Source organism: Bos taurus, chromosome 1 (assembly GCF_002263795.3).
Source record: "Bos taurus isolate L1 Dominette 01449 registration number 42190680 breed Hereford chromosome 1, ARS-UCD2.0, whole genome shotgun sequence".
NCBI lineage: Eukaryota > Metazoa > Chordata > Mammalia > Artiodactyla > Bovidae > Bos > Bos taurus.
In genome coordinates, this window is record NC_037328.1 from 148,570,142 (window position 1) to 148,593,134 (window position 22,993).

The 22,993-nt window shown below is 44.4% G+C and overlaps 1 protein-coding gene across 4 annotated transcripts in view; it reads left to right on the top strand.

Annotated features, from left to right (window-relative positions):
• The window catches only part of DOP1B (DOP1 leucine zipper like protein B), a 130,862-nt gene extending 109,910 nt beyond the window's left edge, over nucleotides 1-20,952 (top strand). For 3 of the 4 annotated variants that reach the window (XM_005202123.5, XM_002685151.6, XM_059889571.1), the window contains exons 28-37: nucleotides 1,890-1,972; nucleotides 2,255-2,364; nucleotides 2,510-2,656; nucleotides 4,229-4,290; nucleotides 4,801-4,929; nucleotides 13,681-13,817; nucleotides 16,940-16,995; nucleotides 17,276-17,437; nucleotides 19,238-19,364; nucleotides 20,243-20,952. In XM_005202123.5, the coding sequence (XP_005202180.2) occupies nucleotides 1,890-1,972; nucleotides 2,255-2,364; nucleotides 2,510-2,656; nucleotides 4,229-4,290; nucleotides 4,801-4,929; nucleotides 13,681-13,817; nucleotides 16,940-16,995; nucleotides 17,276-17,437; nucleotides 19,238-19,364; nucleotides 20,243-20,497 (1,268 nt within the window). In that variant the 3' untranslated portion in view covers nucleotides 20,498-20,952. Of the gene's footprint in view, nucleotides 1-1,889; nucleotides 1,973-2,254; nucleotides 2,365-2,509; nucleotides 2,657-4,228; nucleotides 4,291-4,800; nucleotides 4,930-13,680; nucleotides 13,818-16,939; nucleotides 16,996-17,275; nucleotides 17,438-19,237; nucleotides 19,365-20,242 lie in introns of those variants that run through there. The other variant, XR_804602.4, reaches the window with a different exon arrangement.
• The last annotated feature ends 2,041 nt before the right edge of the window (nucleotides 20,953-22,993 follow it).

Consider the following 22,993-nt stretch of genomic DNA (forward strand, 5'->3'; position numbering starts at 1 on the left):
GGGATTCTCCAGGCAAGGATACTGGAGTGGGTTGCCATTTCCTTCTCCAGGGGATCTTCCCAACCCAGGAATCGAACCCGGGTCTCCTGCATCGCAGGCAGATTCTTTACCAACTGAGCTACAGGGAAGCCCCATAGAGAACCGCCCCCACCCCCGCAACGTCCCTCGGTGCTATGCTGCCTTCCCCACTTGCCAACGTAATTCTCCAAGAGGCTCCTCTGTCCACAGGAGTCTCCAGGCAAGAATACTGGAGTGGGTTGCCATTTCCTCCTCCAGGGATCATCCTGACCCAGGGGTCAGACCTGCGTTCCCTGCACTGCAGGCAGATTCCGTACCACTTGAGCCATCAGGGAAGCCCTAATGAAGTAGTACTAAGGACCAAAGAATATCGTTTATTTGGCTCATTTTTCAGTTAGAGTTCATCGAAGCATATTTGTATGGTGATGGAACAGTGCAGCAGAGCGGTAGGAATCAAGACCAGAAGGTGAAAGGATAGTTAGAAAGCGACGTTTTTCACGGCCATCCGTCCAGTTGCTCAGTCATGTCCGACTCTTTGATACCCCATGAACCCCAGCACACCAGGCCTCCCGGTCCATCACCAACTCTCGGAGTTTACTCAAACTCATGTCCATCGAGTCAGTGATGCCATCCAACCATCTCATCCTCTGTCGTCCCCTTCTCCTCCCGCCTTCAGTCTTTCCCAGCATCAGCTCTTTACAGCCAAAGGGCCAGGGTTAACATGGTAAATGGAATTACTGTTCTTTGACAAGAGCCAGGAACATGTCTATCAAACAGACAAGGCAGAGAACACAGATATCAGTGTTCTAGATTAATAACGCATGGGGCCAAACCGAGGGAGTTCGCATTTGTTTACATTCATTTTCTGAATGAGATTTGAAGTGAGGCTGCCAGCTGAGAAGGTACACATGGTGGTGGCTCTGGAGGGAGGAGGTGGATTAGGTTGGAGCGTGAGGAAGCCAGCATAGTGCTGAGATTCACGGGGAAGGTGTATAGTAGCATCAGGTGTTTTTTGAGGTTCATGGTCATGAAATAGAGTGAGATCTAGTTCATAGTGGTTTGATTTCTCCAGAGCATTTTGCTGTGTGGAACTAGGCAATCGCTGGGTTTAGCCAAGCTTTGCATGCCTCTGAGTGAGTGCTTCAGGAGGGAGACAGGAGAAAAAGAATGAAGAATGCTCTCAAGGTGGCTGATGGACCACAGGTATGGGTGGGAAGGAAGAGACGCGAAGACTTGGGGGATTGATGGCTAGTTAAGGTGGGGTATTGCAGGGGCTGGAGGAAGCTGTCATAGCATCATTCCAGGAATAAGCGAGCAGGTGGAATAAGACATGGTCACGACAGGAGGCCGGAGATGGAGATTTGGGAAGCTGGCGCAGCCACGTGTGTGACGGTGACAGTGGCTGGCTGAGCTGCAGCAAAATAAAAAGATCGCTGAAAAGACTTGCGCAGCTCAGAGGCCAGGGTGACAGGCGCCACCCAAGGGGATGTTGAAGTTGCAAGAATGATGATGGGAAGAGAAGCGGGGAGGAAGATGGTGAGCTGGTGCTAAGCAAAGGTTTTCAGTTGCTGAAACTGAACACGTGAGAAGAGAAGAATATGTGACACATACTTACACGCGTAATCAGCGTGAAAGGTGGAGACTCGTGACTCACGTTCACGTGATGCTTTGGGGGCATAAGATGGATGGATGGTGACCAATCCATCTTGAGTTTGTTTTTTTTTTTTTGGCTGTTTGGCCTGCGAGATCTTAGCTCCCTGACTAGGGAGTGACCCCCAGCCCCAGCAGTGAGATCGCAGCGTCCTAACCACTGGGCCAGTGGGCACATCCCCCATCCGTCACGGTTAAAACACAAATGCCTCTCTCAGCAGATGTTGCCGCCACCGCCTCAGCGATGGTGTCCGCCTCTGCACCCTCAGTGTACAGCGTGCAGGCCTTGTCCCTCCTGGCAGAGGTGAGTACGCATCTGCCTCGTCATCCCCGCCGGGGGAATGAGGCTTCACGGGGGCGCGTCCATTCTTAGAGGCTGGGGGCTCGGGCTGCACCGCCCTGGCTGAGCCGGTAAGCCAGGCTGGGCCTCTGGCTGCCCCATGGGGTTGCCCTGCTAGGCTGTCTGTGGCCCACATTACCACTTCCTTTAGGAGAGTCCTGTGTTCCGACTCCTGTTCTCCTATGTCTGTGGCCACACTCCCACTTCCTTTAGGAGAGTCCTGAGTTCCGACTCCTGTTCTCCTAGGTCCTGGCGTCGCTCCTGGACATGGTTTACCGAAGTGACGAGAAGGAAAAAGCGGTGCCCTTGATCTCACGTTTGCTTCACTATGTTTTCCCTTACCTACGCAATCACAGGTATGGCTGTCACCACCTCTCTGTAACCCCCCAAACCCGTCCACTCCTGCCCAGGTGTGGGAAGATGGCTAATGGGAAACGCATCCAACAGGGCTCCTCTCACGGCCTCTGACCTTGACCCTTTGCCCTTCCCACCCCCTTGCAGCGCCTACAACGCCCCCAGCTTCCGAGCGGGTGCCCAGCTGCTGAGTTCTCTGAGCGGTTATGCCTATACTAAACGGGCCTGGAAGAAAGAAGCCCTGGAGTTATTCTTGGATCCAGCCTTCTTCCAGATGGACACGGCTTGTGTGCAGTAAGAAACACCATCCTGATTAAAAAAAACGGGCCGGGAACCATCAAGTAGCAAAGTGTGTGGGTTTCTACAATTAGTTCCCATTCCTGAAATGGTGAGCAGAGCTAGCTATTATCATCCCAAATCTTAGGACATCCCTCGCAGGTTAACGGTGTATTTCCGGGGAAGGAATTGAAGTCTTCTGAAAATGACACAGGTGCCCTTTTTTTTTTTTAATAATCAGGAGAAGAATTGTTATTATTCCTAAAGAGCATAACAAGGGGTTCCAGCTGTACTTGGCCTAGTGCTGCTCTGTCTTGTAATCACGAGATGATGGACCAGCACTGAGACGTCAGGGCTCTGTGGTCACCCTCCTGGGTCCTTCCCCCCACTTCTGGGCTTACACTCCACGAGTCGTCTCTGAGACCGTGCAGCCACCTGCCTCTGCGTGGGCAGCAGAGATGCGTAGAATCAGGATGAACTGACTGCACTTTCTACTTGGAGGTCAGCAGAACCACTCATAACTCTGCCCGTGGCTTGGCTGAACATGTCTTTATTAACAGCAGGGGTCGAGGGTAGACACTGGTCAGCTTCTTTGACCACAGCTTTCACCCTGGGTCGGTCAGATCCATTGGAAAACGGACAGGCTACCCACTCCAGTGTTCCTGGGCTTCCCTGGTAGCTCAGTTGGTAAAGAATCCGCCTGCAGCGGGGGAGACCACAGTTTGAGTCCTGGGTTGGGAAGATCCGCTGGAGACTGGATAGGCTACCCACTCTAGTATCCTTGGGCTTCCCTGTGGCTCAGCTGGTAAAGAATCTGCTTGCAATGCAGGAGACCTGGGTTCAATCCCTGGGTTGGGAAGATCCCCTGGAAAAGGGAAAGGCTACCCACTCTAGGATTCTGGCCTGGAGAATTCTGTGGACTGTATAGTTCATGGGGTCGCAAAGAGTCGGACACGACTGAGCGACTTTGACTTTCACCCTGTAATCCTTTTGCACCGTGGGAGAGTCTGAGGAAAACTAGTGATATTTGTCTTCAGGGCCCCAACTGCCCTTCCTCAACACAAGTGTAAGGACATCATCTGTGCAAACACATTTAAGGGCAACCCTTGCAAAAGCCCTTTGATTCAGATGGTAAAGGATTCCGCCTGCAATGCAGGAGACCCGGGTTCAATCCCTGGGTTGGAAAGATCCCCAGAGAAGGGAATGGCAACCCACTCCAGTTTTCTTGCCTGGAGAATCCCATGGACAGAGGAGCCTGATGGGCTCCATGGGGTTGCAGAGAGTCAGATACAACGGAGTGACTAACACTTCTTTTTTTTTTTTTTTTGCAAAAGCCAAAGGACTTTGACACAAGTGCTTTCTTTTATGGTGGTCTGGGAATTATTCATTACTCCCTGTTATTTATTCCCTATATTAAGGTTATAAATGAAGAGCTTCTGCTTAGTTTCTCCTTATTCATCCCTTTCACTAACTTTTCAGAAAGCAGTCTTTAATCTTAAAGGGACATGTTATTTTTCCTTGATATTTTTGACTGGGCTGTCACCCTTTGCATATTTAACTTTGCTTTTTTTTTTTTTTTTTAATATCCAGTTGGAAGTCCATTATTGACCATCTTCTGACTCATGAGAAAACTATGTTTAAAGATCTAATGAGTAAGTTTTTCTGTGTTAATGTGCACATAAGTCATACTTTAAAGGACCGATGCCTTTTGGTCATAATGAGCTTTTACCACATTTCAGAACGTGGCTCAAACTTTTTATGGTGCAGTTTCAGCCACAAACTATACTGTGATGCATAGGATTTGCCGGGACTCCATGAATGAACCTTTCTGGTTCCAGTCGGTTGACAAGAATGCCTCTCACCACCATTTTTGCATTTTTATAATGGAGAAAATACTTTTGAAAGCAATAATAAAGTGACCGTAATTTGTTAGGAGTACTTTTCTATACTGCATATCGTCTTCAAATACCCTACAGTTAAGCATCACTCAAGAAATAAATACTTCCATAAATTTTAAATATTTGGATAATAGCTACATGCCCTTAATCAAGACCATATTCCACCAGGGAAGATAGGAATGAACACTTGTGTGAATTTCTCATCACTTACCTCTCATTGTAGGTTTCTCACTAAGTGAAACGTATTTGCTGTATTTATTCCAGGCATGCAGAGCAGTTCTTTAAAACTGTTCTCCAGTTTTGAGCAGAAAGCCATGCTGCTAAAGCGCCAGGCGTTTGCTGTCTTCAGTGGAGAACTTGATCAATACCACCTTTACCTTCCTCTAATCCAAGGTAAGAAAGCCCCCCCTCCCCTCCAAGCCCCCTCCCCGCACAGACAGGTCCAGAGTGGCCAAAACGGCTGGAGACCAGGGGGGCCCACAGCACATGCTGGCAGAATGGGCCAGTGTTAGACGAGCGTTCCACAGGGGCAGTCCTAGAAGAACTTTGGTAAATCAGGAACTTTGTTTTAAAAATCAGTTACTATAATGCTGTTAATCTATCAGGTCATTTTTAAAGTCTGGCCATACTTCTTCAGCACTGTCTCCTGCTAGATCCCTCCTGCAGTGCAGACACTTGGAGGGTGCAGTGCTAACGGAGGCTAGTGAAGGAGCAAGACTGTGGAGGAGCGCCTTTATTCCTTAGCAGTTTTTTCCTCTCCTTCACCCTATCAGTATCCTTTATCTGCCTCAAAAATGAATGACTGGGGCTTCCCTTGTGGTCCAGTGGTGAGCAGGGGTTCGGGGTTCAGTCTCTGGTTAGGGAACTACGATCCCACATCTCTCTGGGCCAAAAAACCAAAACATAAAGCAGAAGCAATACTGTAACAAATTCAATGCTGTGCTGTGCTCAGTTGCTTCAGTCGTGTCCGACTCTTTGTGACCCTGTGGACAGCAGCCCACCAGGCACCTCTGTCCACGGGGAATCTCCAGGCAAGAATACTGGAGTGGGTTGCCATGCCCTCCTCCTGGGGATCTTCCTGACCCAGGAATTAATCCCACATCTCCGGCTTCTCCTGCATTGCAGGCAGGTTCTTTACCTACTGAGCCACCTGGGAAGCCCAAGAGATTCAATAAAGACTTTAAAAACAGTCAACATCAAAAATCCTTTTTAAAAAAATGAATGTGGATATTACACATGACTTTGAAGGGTTTTTTTCCCCTCCTTATGAAATGTTAAGATGAACATTCTAATTCACCCTCCTCCAAGATATGAAAGAATTCTCAAATAGAAATGTGTTTTACTCATAGCCTAAACAAGATATAATGAAGTAAAAAAAAAAAAAAAAACCTTTCAAGATCATGTTAAATATCATGAGTACTAGTGTAAAAACAGTTTTATAAATACTAGAATTATGATGATGTCAGTCATTTTGGGGGAGGGTCAGGTTTATTAAGGTATAATTTACATACAATAAAGATGACTTCCCCTAGTGGCTCAGACGGAGAAGGCAATGGCACCCCACTCCAGTACTCTTGCCTGGAAAATCCCATGGACGGAGGAGCCTGGTAGGCTCCAGTTCATGGGGTCACTAAGAGTCGGACACGACTGAGCAACTTCACTTTCACTTTTCACTTTCATGCATTGGAGAAGGAAATGGCAACCCACTCCAGTGTTCTTGCCTGGAGAATCCCAGGGACGGGGGAGCCTGGTGGGCTGCCGTCTGCGGGGTCGCACAGAGTCGGACACGACTGAAGCGACTTAGCAGCAGCAGCAGCAGTGGCTCAGATGGTAAAGAATCCACCTGCAGTGCAGGAGGCCCAGGTTCAGTCCCTCAGTCCAGAAGATCACCCGGAGAATGGAATGGCTACCCACTCCAGTATTCTTGCCTGGAGAATTCCATCAACAGAGGAGCCTGGTGGGCTACAGTCTATGGGGTCGCTGAGTCAGAAACAGCTAAGTGACTGACACCTTACGTACAGTAGAAGTCACCCTTCTGGCTGTACAGTTCTGTGAATTTTGATAAACACACACAGTCATGTAACCACCACTGCAGTCAAGATACAGAACATTTCCATCACCCCTGAAAGTTTGCTCTTGCCCCTCAGAAGTCATCTCCTCCCCTGACCCCATCAACCACTAAATCTGCTCTCTGCTCGCGTAGTTTCATTTTTTCCAGAATGTGAATGTGATTAGACAGTGTAGAGCCCTTGAGCCTGGCTTCATGCTATTGTACTTACCCGGAGTTACTCCTTTTTGTTTATCTACAGTGTTCCATTCTGTGAGTTGTTTGCCCGGTCACCAGTGGAAGGGCATTCAGGTTGTTCCACATAGAATTATGCAATAGATCTCTTAATGCTGCCCTCCTAAAAATTTTCATGTAGATATCTGTCAGTTCACGAAGTATATGCTTTTCCTAAATATTAGTACTCCTAGTTCTCAGTCCACGTCCCTACTTGATTAACCATTTGAAAGGTCTTAATGATTTTAGGCCAAAACATTAACAGCTTTCCCAGGTATTAATTATGATAGTGTTTTACATTGGCAATAATAAAAAATACCATCTTATACTTCAGCTGACATAATTTCTGCAACGTCAAGCGCATCATGGAGATGTTCATGCCATAACATCCTGAATACCTACAATGTGTGAAAGTGAATGTTCAGATAGGACAGGTCCTTACTTGAAGTACTAACAGGCTGATGAGATCAGAGGGTGACCAGGAATGCCCATGAAGACGGTGGCAGCCCCCCAAAGCCTTCAGCTCAGAGCAGAGTCAGAGCTGAATTTTGTGGCATCCTTACAGGATTTGGGAGCGAGGAAGAGCGACAGGAACCACGTTTCCTGTGGTTCACGGGCAGCATCTGGGATGGTGCTTTATGCACCTGGCCCCGGGACAGGGGCCTGAAAGGGCAGCGTCAAGCCCCCTGTCCCAGAAGCAGAGCGCGGTGGCCAGTGCACCGGGCAGTCCGCCTTCTCGCCCATCAGACTCTCTCCTAAAGCCTGGGGCGAGCCCCAGAGGGCTGGAGAGACACTGTTCAGTGTACAGAGCAAGAAGAACACAGACAGTGACCTTCCTTAACCAGCGGCGTGGAGGGTCTGACCACGGCAGGATGTAAACATTCAATTTCTGAGAGATCATGAGATGGGGAGGGAAGTAGGGGGCCACAGAATAGTATATACATTATATATGGTACTTTTATATATGGCATATATGTATATGGGGGCTTCCCTGGTGGCTCAGAGGCTAAAACGTCTGCCTGCAATGCGGGAGACCCGAGTTCAATCCCTGGGTCGGGAAGATTCCCCTGGAGAAGGAAATGGCAACCCACTCCAGTACTCTTGCCTGGAAAATCCCATGGATGGAGAAGCCTGGTAGGCTGCAGTCCATGGGGTTGCAAAGTCAGACACGACTGAGCGACTTCACTTTTACTTTCTTATATGTATATGAAGGTCACCTTCATGCTGACTTTAAGTAGGAAATGTTTGGAAGCCCTTGGAGAAAGAGGAATTTCTCCAAATAAATACCCTCCACTTTGGATAACTCAAGGGTGGTTTTTTGTTTTTGTTTTTGTTTTTTTGTTTGTTTGTTTGTTTTAATACTACCTGTTTGAAAAAATAGAGTGGAACTCCCTGGCGGTGCTGGAGTGGTGGGTTTCAGAGTGTTCTCTGACAGTCTTGGGTCACTGAGTGGCCTCTGGAGCCATGAGGTCAAGGGAGTAGACAATCCAGAAGGGTCTAAATAATTGTACACCATGGTGGATAGTCAAGGCCTGATCAGAAGAGGTAGGAATAGGGAAGGCCTGGTATTTCTCCTCTGGGGTCCCCTCTAGGGTCCTTTCCCCCTGACCACCATCAAGCAGCCCTGGGTGGAGGGTGATGGTTGTGAGTGGAGTGCGGAGCTAAATAACGCCGTATATCTTGGCTCCTCATGACATAAATTTTACATTGATCTCAAAAGAATCTGTAAATGAGCTCAAAGCAATTATTATTATTTTATAATGGGAAGGATGATCAAACGCTGCTTGTCTAGAATTAAAGGAAGACAGTCATCACCCCCTACAAAGGCTCCTGACGAAGGGATCAGAAAGGCAACCCTGAGGCAACACTCCATGCCCTTTAATTGATGAGGGCGGTTCCTTCCAGGTCTCCTGAAGTCCCTCCCATCTTTTAAGTCTTCCTCGTTGTCCTGTGTTAGCTCCATTTTTTACATCAGGATACCGATGCTCAGAGGGATTAGCACCTCTGTAAAGTTGCATTGCCACTACCTGGCAAAACCTGGACTGAAGTCTGAGCTCTCTGGCTCCCAACAGTGGGCTGTGGTCTTCAGGCGGTACCCTTTGAGGCAGGTGAGTTTCACAGATAGGAAGCGGGCTCGGTGAGATTACCTGGCCAGCCTAAAACGAGATTCCACAACCTTGGCAGTGGTGCATGGTTCTGGCTCAGGGCTGTCTCCTCTGTCTACTCACAAGGGCTCCTTAAGCCTGTGAGGTTTATCACTCAGCTAAGAAAGGCGTATTAGAGATTCTAAAATAGATCATCTTGACTGAAGAATAATCTCATGAGTTTAGTTTTGATTTGAAATATCAATACGAAATATGCCCTATGTGTACAAACCACTTTTTTTAAATCTGTTTTTTCTTGAAATAGATTAAGACTCACAAGAAGTTGCACCAGTAGTACCTAGTGTTCCTGGGTACCATTTGTTCAGCTTTCCCTGTGGTAACATCTCACATAAGCATAGTCTCTCATCAAGACCGAAAATTGACATGGGAATGTTACTGCAACTCAACTAGAGACTTGTTCAGAGCTCACCAGTTTCTACAATGCATTCTTCTTGTGTATGTTTGTGTGTGTGTCCAGTTATGTGAATGAATCTCCTCTACAAATTCTTGTGGACAGCACCACAACCAGGACATAGAACTCTTCCCTCACCACTAAGCAACGCCCTCAAGCTACTCATTTCAGTTCAGTCGCTCAGTCGTGTCTGACTCTTTGCGACCCCACGAACTGCAGCACGCCAGGCCTCCCTGTCTCTCACCAACTCCTGGAGTTTACCCAAACTCATGTCCACTGAGTCGGTGATGCCATCTCATCCTCTGTGGTCCGTTTCTCCTCCTGCCTTCAGTCTTTCCCAGCATCAAGCCACTCACTTCTTTATAGAGTCACACCCTCTACCCAGGCCTAACCCTTGGAAACCGCTCACATGTTCTCCATGACTTTGATTTGTCACTTTGAGAATATTGTATAAATGGAATCATGCAGCATGTCACCTTTTGAGAATAGCTTTTTCATTCAGTACAATGCCTCTGAGATCCATCCAGAGGCAAGTAGGTTCATGGGTGTATCAAGAGTTTGCTCTTTTTTAATGAGTAATAATACTCCATTTTATGGATGTTTCACAGTTCATTTATCCATTTAACTGGAGGACATTTGTGTTGTTCCAGTTTGGGGTTATTAGAAATAAAGCCTCTATGATGCATGCATGTACCATTTTTGTGTGGTTGTAAATTGCCATTTCTCTACACAAGGGTTTGATTACAGGGTCCTGTGGTAAATGTGTTTAACTCTCTAGTTCAGTTCAGTCACTCAGTCGTGTTTGACTCTTTGCAACCCCATGGACTATAGCATGCCAGGCTTCCCTGTCCCTCACCAACTCCTGGAGCTTACTCAAACTCATGTCCATCAAGTTGGTGATGCCATCCAACCATCTCATCCTCTGTCGTCCCCTTCTCCTCCCGCCTTCAATCTTTCCCAGCATCAGGGTCTTTTCCAATGAGTCAGTTCTTTGAATCAGGTGGCCAAAGTATTGGAGTTTCAGCTTCTGCGTCAGTCCTTCCAATGAATATTCAGGACTGATTTCCTTTAGGATAGACTGGTTTGATCTCCTTGCAGTCCAAGAGTCTTCTCCAACCCCACAGTTCAAAAGCATCGATTCTTCGGTGCTCAGCTTTCTTTATGGTCCAACTCTCACGTCCAAACATGATTACTGGAAAAACCATAGCTTTGACTAGACAGACCTTTGTCATCTAACTCTCTAAGAAACTCTCTATGAAATTGCCAAACTGTTTTTCAGAGTGGATGTACCATTTTGCATCCTCATTTAAACAGTAATTCAAGTGTCATTATCCTTTTTGATGCCTATAGAGATAACCTTTGTTTCATTCTTGATATTGGCAATTTACCTTCTCTTTTTTGGGGTTAGTGTTTCTAGAAGTTTATTGGTTTTATTGTTCTTTTCAAATTACCAAACTTTAGTTTTATTTGTAATTTCATTTATTTCTGCTCTTTATCACGCCCTTCTTTATCTTTGTTTTGGGTTTAGTCTGTTCTTTTTCTAGTCTCGTAAGGTGGTGGTGGTGGTTTAGTCGCTAAGTCATGTCCAACTCTTGCAACCCCATGGACTGTAGCCTGCCAGGCTCCTCTATCCATGGGATTGTCCAGGCAAGAATACTGGAGTGGGTTGCCATTTCCTTCTCCAAGTATCATAAGACAGAGGCTTAATTTATAGAATTGAGTGCTTTCTTCTTTTATAATGTAAGCACTTAGTGCTATACATTTCCCTCTCGTTACTTTAACTATATCCCACAAAATCTGATAACCTTTTAATTTTCATTCATTGCTTTATATCTTTTATTTGCTTTGATGCTTCCTCTCAGCCCATATCTTATTTATTAATAGAAGTTTGTTAGTTTCCAAGTGTTTCCAGTTGTTCTTCTGTAATTAATTTCCAGTTTGAGTCCATTATGGTCAGAGTGGGCTTCCCTGATGGCTCAGACGATAAAGAATCCACCTGCAATGCGGGAGACCTGGGTTTGATCCCTGGGTTGGGAAGATCCCCTGGAGGAGGGCATGGCAACCCTGGAGAATCCTCATAGACAGAGGAATCTGGTGGGCTACAGTCTATGGGGTCACAAAGAGTCAAACACGACTGAGCGACTAAGCACACACACGTGGTCAGAGAACATTCTTTGTAGAATTTAAATTTGTTGAAGTTAGATTTTGTCATGGGTCATTAAGCAGTCTTGGTGAATGTTCCACGAGCAGTTAATGAGATGAATTCTGCTGTGTTGAGCGGAGTGGTCTGCAAGTGTTGTTTAGATCCTGCAGGCTGGTGGTATTGCTTGGTTCTTCTATATCCTTACTTGACTGTTTTTTTCCTAAGGCTTCTATCCGTCATGCAGTAGGGATGTTGAACCTCAGCTACAGTTGTCAGAAGTTATTCTTCTTTGAGTTCTGGTAGTTCTTTCTTCTTGTAATTTAGACCGCTGTTGTTCGGTACACAGGCATTTAGGATGTTACATCTTCCTGTTGAATTGACCTTTCGCTCTGCAGTGTCCCCCTTTGACCCTGGTGCTCTGCTCTGCTCTGCAGTCCATTCCGTGTTAATAGTGCCACTCCAGCTTTCTTAAAATGTTTGCATGGTGTGTCTTTTCCCATCTGTTTACCTTTAACCTACTTATATAATTATATTTGAAGTGAGTTTTGTGTAAGATAGCATACAAGTTTTGTGTAAGATAGCATACTTCTTCTTTCTGGAGAAGGCAATGGCACCCCACTCCAGTACTTCTGCCTGGAAAATCCCATGGATGGAGGAGCCTGGTGGCTGCAGTCCATGGGGTCACTAGAGTCGGACACGACTGAGCGACTTCACTTTCACTTTTCACTTTCATGCATTGGAGAAGGAAATGGCAACCCACTCCAGTGTTCTTGCCTGGAGAATCCCAGGGACGGGGAAGCCTGGTGAGCTGCCGTCTGTGGGGTTGCGCAGAGTTGGACACGACTGAAGTGGCTTGGCGGCGGCAGCAGCATACAAGTACATCATTTCTTTCATCCATTCAACCAGTCTCTCTCTTTTAACTGGTGGATTTAGACAGTTTACCTTTAATGTAATTACTGGCATGTCAGGATATATTATGCCTTTTTTTAAATTTTCTGTTTGTTCCTTGTTTTTAATTCCTTTGTTTGCCTTTTTTCTATTTTCCTGAGGTTACTTGAACATTTTTTCAGCATTACATTTTGATTTATTTAAAGTGGGTTTGGGGATGTGTCTCTTTTTAAAGTTTTTGCAGTGGTGGCTATAGGGATTCCAGTGAACATAGAATGTATATACTTGTATCAACATTTTACATCATTTGGGATGCTCTTCTGTTCTCCCATGTGGTATAGGTGTCTGAAATACTACCTTTTCGTATTGGAACCATAAGAGGTAGAGATAAAACTTTTTGCTTTTACTGTCCAACATAGGTTAACTACTCAGGAAGAAAGAATATTGTATGATTTTAAGAGAAGTTTATTACTAATGTATTCCAGTGAATCTTAACCAGCATGACCATAGTTCAGCTGTTTGCCCTGGCAATTTGTCATATTCCTCAGAAACCTTAAATTATGAGAAGAATCACATTCTATAAGCAATTATTTCAGTGGAGAAATGGGGAAGACTTAGAGACTAGAGAGTTTCACTCAACTTTTTTTTTCCTGCAGGAATTGAAGTTTTTGTCGTAGTTGTCAAATCTAAACTTTACTGAATCATTCTTGTGTTCACTCAACTTCACTTGTCACTCCTCACCCCCAAAATACAGTGCCATCTGCCAACCAACCTATGTGATCTTATAGTTTGATGTCTTGTACTTGATATTCTTAGAAGAACATTTACAGGACTTCCCTGGAGGTCCAGCGGTTAGGACTCCATGCTTCTGCCGGGGGCACAGGTTTGACCCCGGGTCAGGGAACTAAGATCCCGCAAGCTAGATAGCATGACCAAAAATTAAGAATTAAAAAAACCCACCATCACTTACATGCTCATTGATGATGCAGTGGATTTCCGGCTTGAGCCGGAAGTTGATGCCTTCCTCCCTACTCAGCTGTAGCAGGGGAATAAGAGGCCCTTGGCTCACTTCTTTAGCAAAGGCCAGGAACTGCTGTGCCTCACAAAGAAGAGGGCTGTGGGCAAACATGAAGAGCAGTACCATTCTCCCAACACCCAGCTCACATACAGTTGTTGTCAAATGTCAGAGCGATTGCAGTTGTGTTTTTCCTCTTTGTCTAGTGAGAAGCTCCAAACTCCTCATTTGTGTGACATCTCGAAAATCTTCTTTCCTTAGAACGCCTGACAGACAATCTCAGAGTGGGACAGACATCCTCAGTTGCTGCTCAGATGTTTCTTTTTTTCAGAGTTTTGCTGCTAAGAATATCTCCCCAACATTTGACTTCACTGTGGCCAATAATGGTCTCTGAATTGGTAAGTGCAAGTACTTTATTCTTGAGGTAAAATTGGAGTTTTTTAAAATGCGGTTTCAGCAATAATGTACCCTTTTGTGTATGTATAATTTGATCTGTAAAATTTTCAATCGAGTTGGTAGTGCATGGTCAGCTCTTGGTTAAGTAGTGATATTTTATCCTCTAATCTTAGTTGACCTCTCAATTGTAGTTATTTAAATTAATTTGATATTATTTGCTTTTTTTTTTTTTTGGCCACCCCATGTGACTTTTGGGATCTGACTTCCCCAGCCAAAGATTGAAGCCAGCAGTGAAAGCATTGAGTCTTAACCACTGGACTGCCATAGAGCGCCCTGTTTGCTATTTTTCAAACTGGCCTTTTCCCACTTTTAATGAGACATAAGTGTCATGCAGCAGCATATAAGTTTAAAGTGCACCACGTAATGATTTGACTGAAATATATCATGAGACCCGTATCACATTCAGTTAACATCCATCATCTCATACAGATCCAAAAGAAAAGAATTTTTTTCCTTGTGATGACAACTCAGGATTTACAGTCTTTACTTCACCTGTGACTTACAGCAGCTTTGACTGCAGTTGTCACATCCTGCGTTATCCCTAGTAATAACATACCGGGGTCCAGCCCCGGCTGATCCAGGGTATTCGAAGGAGAGACGGCTTCGGCGACCTATTTATTTATTTATCAAAGATATAAAGAGTAATAGAATGAGGAGAGCTCAGTAGGAAAATTCAGTGGAGATAAGAGGCTGAGTAGCTTGGTTTACGCGGAAAATCAATATAACCCGTGACACCAGGTTAGCTCTGACCACGGAGGCCACAGGCGCCCTCTCGAATAGCGGAAGGTGCCCCACCTTAGACACCTTCTCGAGTGAGTCTTAGAAGCCCAGGCAAATAAATGGCCGCAGAGGATATCCGCACTCCAGATGGAGACTCAGCTGGAAATTGAGGGGAAGAATGACATGGGGAGACCAGGCTTTGGTGAGCAAGGTCCATAGCTTTATTTTCAACAGGGGCTTTTATACCCTAAGTTACACATAGAGGATAATAGGGGATGCAAAGTCAGCAGTCTTTGATCCTTATCAAAAACCAAGGTTTCTTTCCTGCAAATTTATCGTATACAAATGGTTTAGGTGATTTACATCATCTTCTGGCCAGAAGGCCTATTAACATTTTATGACTCTTGACAAAGACTTATCAACAAAGACTTATTTTCTCTAAGAGTAATTATTTTAAGGTTTGGCGCCATCTTCCGAAGATAAAATTGCATTCCTATAGGGCGGATGTGTAATGGGTTTACAACAAAGGAAAGAATTTATTACCTTAAGGGTCTAAAGTTACTAACACCAAGGCCACTACTTATTTTTTCTACATACCAACTATATTAATTAATACACATTCAAGGATACAATTCAGGGGATGTGAAAACTTGGCAACAAGCATTGGCTCATCAATGAAATCTTTTACTAGTTTTATTCTGACAGTTTCTAACTCTCTGAGAGGCTCTAAGCTATTTGAATATCTTAAGCTTCCCGTGCCTCTCGAGGCTGGGAGACTGTAAACAATCATATGCATAGCTGTAGGAGCCCGGGTAAACTTGTCAGGCGAGTTAGAGAGCCATCTGAGGGGTTTGTATTTAAACACTCCTAATTGCCCAGGAACTTTATTAATTGGAGCTGTAAGTTAACTCTTTGACAGAGAGAGCGAGATGGTGGTGGGGGACAGCCCCCAGTAAAGTCAGAGGTGAGAGCACAAAGCAATAAAGTAGGCAGACTCTGGTTTTTTGGGGGTAGATGCTCGAGAATATCCAGGGGGACTCCTGAGGCTCGATCCCGCCTTTGCGTATGCCGAGCCTCCTTCCTCACTACCTTTGTCACGAGTGGAATGCCTCACCGGCTCCCGGCAATAACATATGTCTTATAAATCAACGTTTGTATCTTTGACCACCTTCATTCAATCTTCCCTCTTCCCACCCCCTGCCTCTGATCTCTTCTGTGAGTTCAGTTTGGTTTTGCTTTGTTTTGTTTCTTAGGTTCCCCTTATAAGTGAGATTATACAGTATTTGTCTTTCTCTCCTGACTTATTTTATGTAGTGTAATGCCCTCAGAGTCCTTCCAAATTACTACAGATGTGCCAATGGCAAGATTCCTCCTTTTCATGCTGAATAGCATTCTACTGTGTGTGTGTATTCTCATATACATACATATGCATATGTGTGTAAACATATATACACATGCATGTATGTGTGTATACGCACACATGCATATACATATGTGTATGTGTGTAAACATATATACATATGCGTGTGTGTACATACACATATATGTGCATGTGTATATATTCATATATATATATATATGAAACTTAATCCATTTATTTGTTGATAGACACTTAGAATGTTTCCATGTCTTGGCTACTATATTGGGTTGACCAAAAAGTTCATTCAGGTTCTTCCCACGTCACAGAAAAACCTGAACTTTTTGGCCAACCTAGTAAATAATGCTGCCTTGAATATGGGGGTGCACATATCTCTTTGAGAATATTTTCATTCCTTGGAGTATAGTCCCAGAAGTAGGTTTCGTGGATCATACGGTAGTTCTATTAATTTTTTGAGGAGCGGTTATACTGTTTTCCATAGTGACTATACCAGTTTATCATCCCACCAGCAGTGCACGAGGGCTCCCTTTTCTCCACATCCTCACCAGCATTTGTAATCTCGCCCGTTGGATGACAGCAGTTCTAACGGGTGTGAGGTGATGTCTCATCGTGGTTTTGATTTGCGTTTCCTTGATGATTAGTGATGTTGAGCATCTTTTCATGTGCCTGTTGGCCATTCCTATAGCTTCTTTGGAAAAATGTCAATTCAAGTCCTCTGCCCATTTTTTATTTGATTATTTGCTTTTTCGTTATTGAGTTATATGAGTTCTTTATGTATTTTGGATTTATCCCTTACTGCATTTGGTTTGCAAATATTTTTTTCCCATTTCATAGGTTGTCTTTTCATATTTTTGATTCCTTTTGTTTTATTTGCTAATTTTTATGGACATACAAATTTTAAACATTAAGCTAGATTTAACCTCTCTCAAAGAGTAACTTGAATTCACTTTTTTTTTTTTTTTTAAGATTCAGGCATTCATACAGCTTGAAGAAGAGCTGAAAAAGGACAATGAATCATTGAGGTAAGTAGTGTATGAGTCTGTGCACATATGTGAAGGTTAATGGACATCACTGTATTTTTTTTGTTTTGATTTTTTTTTTTTTAGATCCAGACTGTGAACATCAATTTATGATGTAGGGTTAGCTCATCCTAAACACCATTTTCTTGAAGTAGTTGTGAAGGGACCAGCTATTCTGACCATTTTTCAAAAGGAAAAAACCTTCTTGTGGACATTTCATAGGCAAAAGGACTACATTGGATGGGAATGAATTTCTAACAAGAGTTTCTTTGCCAATTTATAGAAACAGCAACAAAATCAACAGAATGAAAGTTGCAGCCTCTGATGGAAATGGGCCGTCGGTGGGGGAGATACCCCAGAGCGAGCTGGTCCTCTGTTTATCAGCTTGCAAATTCCTAGACACAGCACTCTCTTTTCCACCTGACAAGATGCCACTGTTTCAGATGTAAGTCACAGGGGACCACGTGTCCTCTTTGAAGGAGGTGACTTTCTTTCCTCGTCAGCACTTTCACTTGTTCTTTCCTGTACAGCATGTGGGTTACCAGTGGCCGAGGAGCCTGCTCAGAGTACCGAGTTTCAGATTACTCGCAACATCTGTGGTTTGGTGAATTTGGCTCACAGTAGTATTTATGGATGGGTTTCTGTTCGTGTGTGTGTTTCAGTGGGTTTTGCTATTGGGTGGTTATAAAACAGAGGCCCGCGCTGGTGATCCTCACTGCATTTACTTATTTTCTTTTCTTGGTCTCTTTGTTTTTAATTAACTAAATGGAACACGCTGTCTCCAGTTCACTCTGCCACTATTGGCTCACATTCCTGTGGGCTTAACATGGCCGCTCGTATGTTTCATTTCATGCCTGGCCCCAGATGCCACTTCTCTCTGTCCTGTCGCCCTAAAGAGAGGAATCGTGTAGAAATGTTTGTGGTTAGAAACACAGAATGAAAGAAGCCAGTCTGAAATGGCTACATACCATATGTTTTCAACTATATGATGATCTGTAAAGGACAAAACTGTAAAGACAGTGAACAGATGAGTGTGTCCCAGGAGTGGAGAGGGAGGCGGGGCACAGGATTTTCAGGGCAGTGAGATGATTGTGTGCGATTGTGTGTCTACTATACTGTGAACACATGTCGTTACACACTTGTCCAAGCTGATGGAAGATGCAGCTCCAAGAGTGAACCCTAAGCTTAACTCTGGACATGGGGTGATGGTGGTGAGCCAGTGTCAGTTCATCGATTGTAACATGTACCCTTCCGGTGGGAGTGTTGACAGGGAGGCTCAGCCTAGTAAAGAAGGGGCAGGGGGCAAATGGGAAACCTCCATACCTGCTGCTCAATTTTGGATGAACCTAAAACTGCTCTAAAAAAGAAAGTTGTTAAAAAAAATTAAAAAAATAAATAAATAAAAAGAAAGTTGTTTTTTTTCTTTAAGTGAGTTCCAATGTACGTGAATATGCATAGCATATTCACTAATCATAATAGGCAAAAAGTAGAGAAAACCTAAATGTCCATCCATTGACAAGTAGATAAATAACATATGGTGTGTCCGGACAATGCAATAGTCTACAACACAAAGAGATGGAAGTGTCAGCACGTGGTAACAGCATGGGCGAGCCTTGACGATAGTAGGTTAAGTGAGAAAAGCCAGGTACAAACAGCCATGTAGTACATCAGTTGGAATGTAATCGTGTACAACCATGATTCTAATTTATATGAAATGTCTAGAATAAAAAAGACCTGTACAGACAGAAAGTAGTTCAGTGGTGGCCTCGACTGAGGAGCGGATTGAAGGATGAGACTGAGGGATGACTGGAGTGGATTGAGGGGTGAGTGCTAAAGGGAGCAGCAATTCTATTTGGGGTTTTAAAATACCCTAAAATTGATCACGATGGATGGTGATGGACGTACAATTCTGTGAATATACCAAAAGCTATGGAATGGTGCAGTCTATTTTTTATTGTATTTTGGGCTGTCCTGGGTCTTAGTTGCAGCATGCAAAGTATTTATTTGCAGCGTGTGAACTCTTAAGTTGCGGCATGTGGGATCTAGTTCCCCGACCAGGCATTGAACCCACATTCCCTACACTGGGAGCGTGGAGTCTTAGCCACTGAACCACCAGAGAGTCCTGAATAGTACACTTTAAACGAGTGAACTGTACAGTACGTGAATTACATCTCAGAGAAGCTATTTGAAAACCTCTGGGTGGGCTGTGAGCCCATGTGCCTGACCTCGGATTCTCTTCCTCCAGTTACAGGTGGGCATTTGTTCCCGAAGTGGACACAGAAAGCCCTGCCTTCTCAGATTTAGAAGAGGATCACCAAGAATGCAAGCCCCACACTGTCAGGATTCTTGAACTTCTAAAATTAAAATATGGGGTAATTGTTTTCCTTTTTACAAAATTTGTATTTGTGGTGGAGGGGAACGGGCTCAGGGGGTGAGTGAAGTACTTCATATGCCATTTGATTTCAATGACTTTGAACGGGGTTCAAATTGCCTCTTAAGTGTTCAGACTTGAAGAGGGTTATACATTTCATCTTTGTCTTAGCGTTTGTATGTCACTTTCTCATCCTGGATGCTAAGAGGCGAAGCATCCTCTTAGCAAAGTGTCCTGGGTAGACACAGTCCTACAGAACAGCGGTCCCCAACCTCCTCGGCATCAGGAGGTGGTTTTGTGGAAGGCACTCTTTCCACAGACCAGGGAGCTGGGATGGGTTGGGGGCGTGGTTTCAGGGTGGTTTCATTACCTTTATTGTGCACTTTCTTTCTTTCATCGTTACATTGTGATAATGAAATAATGATCCAACTCACCATAATGCAGCATCACTGGGAGCCCTGAGCTTGTTTTCCTGCAACCTGATGGTCCCAGCTGGGAGTCATGGGAGACAGGGACACCCGAAGTATGTTGCTAATGTCCAGTCTACTCTGTAATCTCATCTTGTTCAACTGCTCACCTTCTGCTTTGCAGCTCGGTTCCTGAATAGACCACAGGCTGGGGACCCCTGCTGTAGAAGGAGACGTGCCTGCAGAGTCCCTCTGTGACTCAGAGGAAGGGCCTGCAGGAGGGGTGGCAGGGGCCCCAGCAGGATGGCTCACAGCGAAATCTGGTGGAAGACGGTAGTGGGGACGTGGGATTCGAGTTAACGCTGCTGCCGTCAGGGCAGACAGGGAGTTTTCCTAGAGGACTCATGTCTTAGCTTTCACCACCTGCATGAGCCTCTCTAATCTTTAGCATGTCGTCGTTGGTTTTTTGCAGGAAATCAGCAGCTCAGATGAGATCGCCTTGAAGAGCGAGTTCCCTCTGCTGCGCCAGCATTCTCTTTCCAGCGTTAGGCAACTGATGCCCTTCTTTGAGACTCTAAACTGTGCTTTTAAAACCCAGAGTCGACTGTCCACCGATACCCAAGGCCCTCCTCCACTCATGGAGTTTCCTGTCGCAGATAACCCAAGGGTCTTGAAACAACTGGAAGAATGTGTTGAACATGACTTTTTGGAACATCTGGAATGTTAACCTTGGACCGGAGAATTTCTGTAAGCCATTTACTGAGACCTTGAGAAAAGCCAGGATATACTGAAAATGGAAAAGGAGCCAGGATAGTGGTTCTAAACAAGTCTATCTCAATTTCAAAAGTAAATTTCAAATCTTTTTTTTTTTTTTGGTGGCCAACAAAACACACCTCCCTGAAATGCCTTGTAATATATTTAGGTCTGATTTTGTGTTTCTTCCTCAATGTATGTAAAGAAGTGAAATTAATATATCATCTAATGGTGGCACAAAATTTGTAATATAAAGTAAACCATGAAGAGATTGAAAAGTTGGGGTTTTTTGTTGCAGATGTGTCAGTACATCTCTCTAAACGTTTTTAACTCGTTGAATATTATTTTTAACCTTTCATACATGTGTCCCTTTAAATGTTTATTTTGGTACCACATTTTAAAATGAAAATACATTATTTTCTGAAAATAGTAATAGCCCGTTACCTTTGACTATTCAGCAGAGGTGTAAGCGTGAAGACAATCTCAGTGTATTTAACTCTTGCCGAATTAAAATCACACGTTCGCACCTTCTGCTGGGTAAGAAATACACCGTTTTCAACCCTCCGACAGCTGTCACCTCAGTTATACAGTGCAATGTGCCTAACCAGCACTTTCCACTTGACATAAATCAATCATCATGGTCGCAGAGGCTTTAATGCCTGAAACTACTGTCGGGGAAATTCACTCTGGACTCTTCTTATTACTCTGTCCTCTCTGGGAACTCTGAACCTCTGCAGACATCGCTGTTCGTGAAAATAATTCCTAGGTTCCTCAGCACAGACTCCTTGGGGCTGGCAGCATGCCGTCTCACTCTTTTCAAGCCTCTTTGTCTTACCCCAGCTTCCCTATTTAGAGTCCACTTGGCACGCGTCCTGCACACTCTCTGCCTGTGCTCCAGGCTTGCCTCCCAGACCTGCCTGTCTCATGTTCCCTTTTCAGCCACCAGGGCATTCCATGACATCACTTTCCAGGTCAAATGATGCTGACTGCTCTGATCTGGGCTCTCAGATACATCCTTTCTTACAGACAAGGGTGTCTGGGGACTTGACAAACACTATTGGTTTCGTTTCTTGTAACATCCTACCATGTATAAGTCTGTGAGCAGGGCAGAAGCAATTTGTGTCACTGGCCCCAAGAGAGGATGTGGGGAACACAGAACCACTTGGTTCCCTGCTGCTGCTGCTGCTAAGTCTCTTCAGTCGTGTCCGACTCTGTGCGACCCTATAGATGGCAGCCCACCAGGCTCCCCGGTCCCTGGGATTCTCCAGGCAAGAACACTGGAGTGGGTTGCCATTTCCTTCTCCAATGCATGAAAGTGAAAAGTGAAAGTGAAGTCGCTCTGTTGTGCCCGACTCTTAGCGAACCCGTGGACTGCAGCCTTCCAGGCTCCTCCGTCCATGGGATTTTCCAGGCAAGAGTACTGGAGTGGGGTGCTAAAAGAGTCGAAAAGCACCATCACATATATGGGTATTCATACAAATATGTGTTAAAAATTACACGCAGGGACTTCGTGTTGGTCCAGCAGCGAAGACTCGGTGTTCCCAGTGCAAGAATCCCAGTTTGGATTCCTGGTGGAGGAACGAAGATCTCGCATGCCACATGGTACAGCACCCCCCAAACTGACAACCAATCTGAGAGCTTATTTATATCACCAGTAGCTATTATGGTATGAAAGATAGTTCTCGTGTCTGTACTTAGATTTACAAATTTTGTTTTTTCCTTTTTTTTTCTCTCCAGTGTCTAAAACAACTCAATACCATATGTAATTTAATCCTTTTTTATTAAGTAGAAATCTTAAAGGGAGTTAATAATACATCTCTGTTTAGCATAAAACAGTAAAAAAGAAGTCTTGTAAATGTGATGGCTGAAGCTCCAATACTTTGGCCACCTGATGTGAAAAGCAACTCATTGGAAAAGACCCTGACGTTGGGAAAGATGGAAGGCAGAAGGAGAAGGGGACAACAGAGGATGAGATGGTTGGATGGCATCACTGACTCGATGGACATGAGTTTGAGGACTCAGTTTTACCCACATGCTAGACTGGCCATATACTTTGTGCCTCAGTCTTCTCAACTACAAAGTGGAATTATCAATGGTAATTACCCCTCAGAGTTGTAGGAACTAATCCTCTCTGTATTCCCTCAGTGATCTATATATTTTTTTTCACTTTTTTGGGGATCTTTTGTGTCTTATTTTTTTGACTTTTTATTTTATATTGGAGCATACTATTAACAATGTTGTGTTAATTTCAGGTGTATAGCAAAGTGATCCAGTTATACGTGTATCTATTCTTTCTCCAATTCTTTTCCCATTTAGGTTGTTACATAACATTGAGCAGAGTTCCACATGCTACACAGTAGATCCTTGTTGATTATCCATTTTAAATATACCAAGGTGTACATGTCAACCCCAAACTCCCTAACTATACCTCCCCCCAACCCCCACCCTTGCCCCTATCTGTAACCATAAG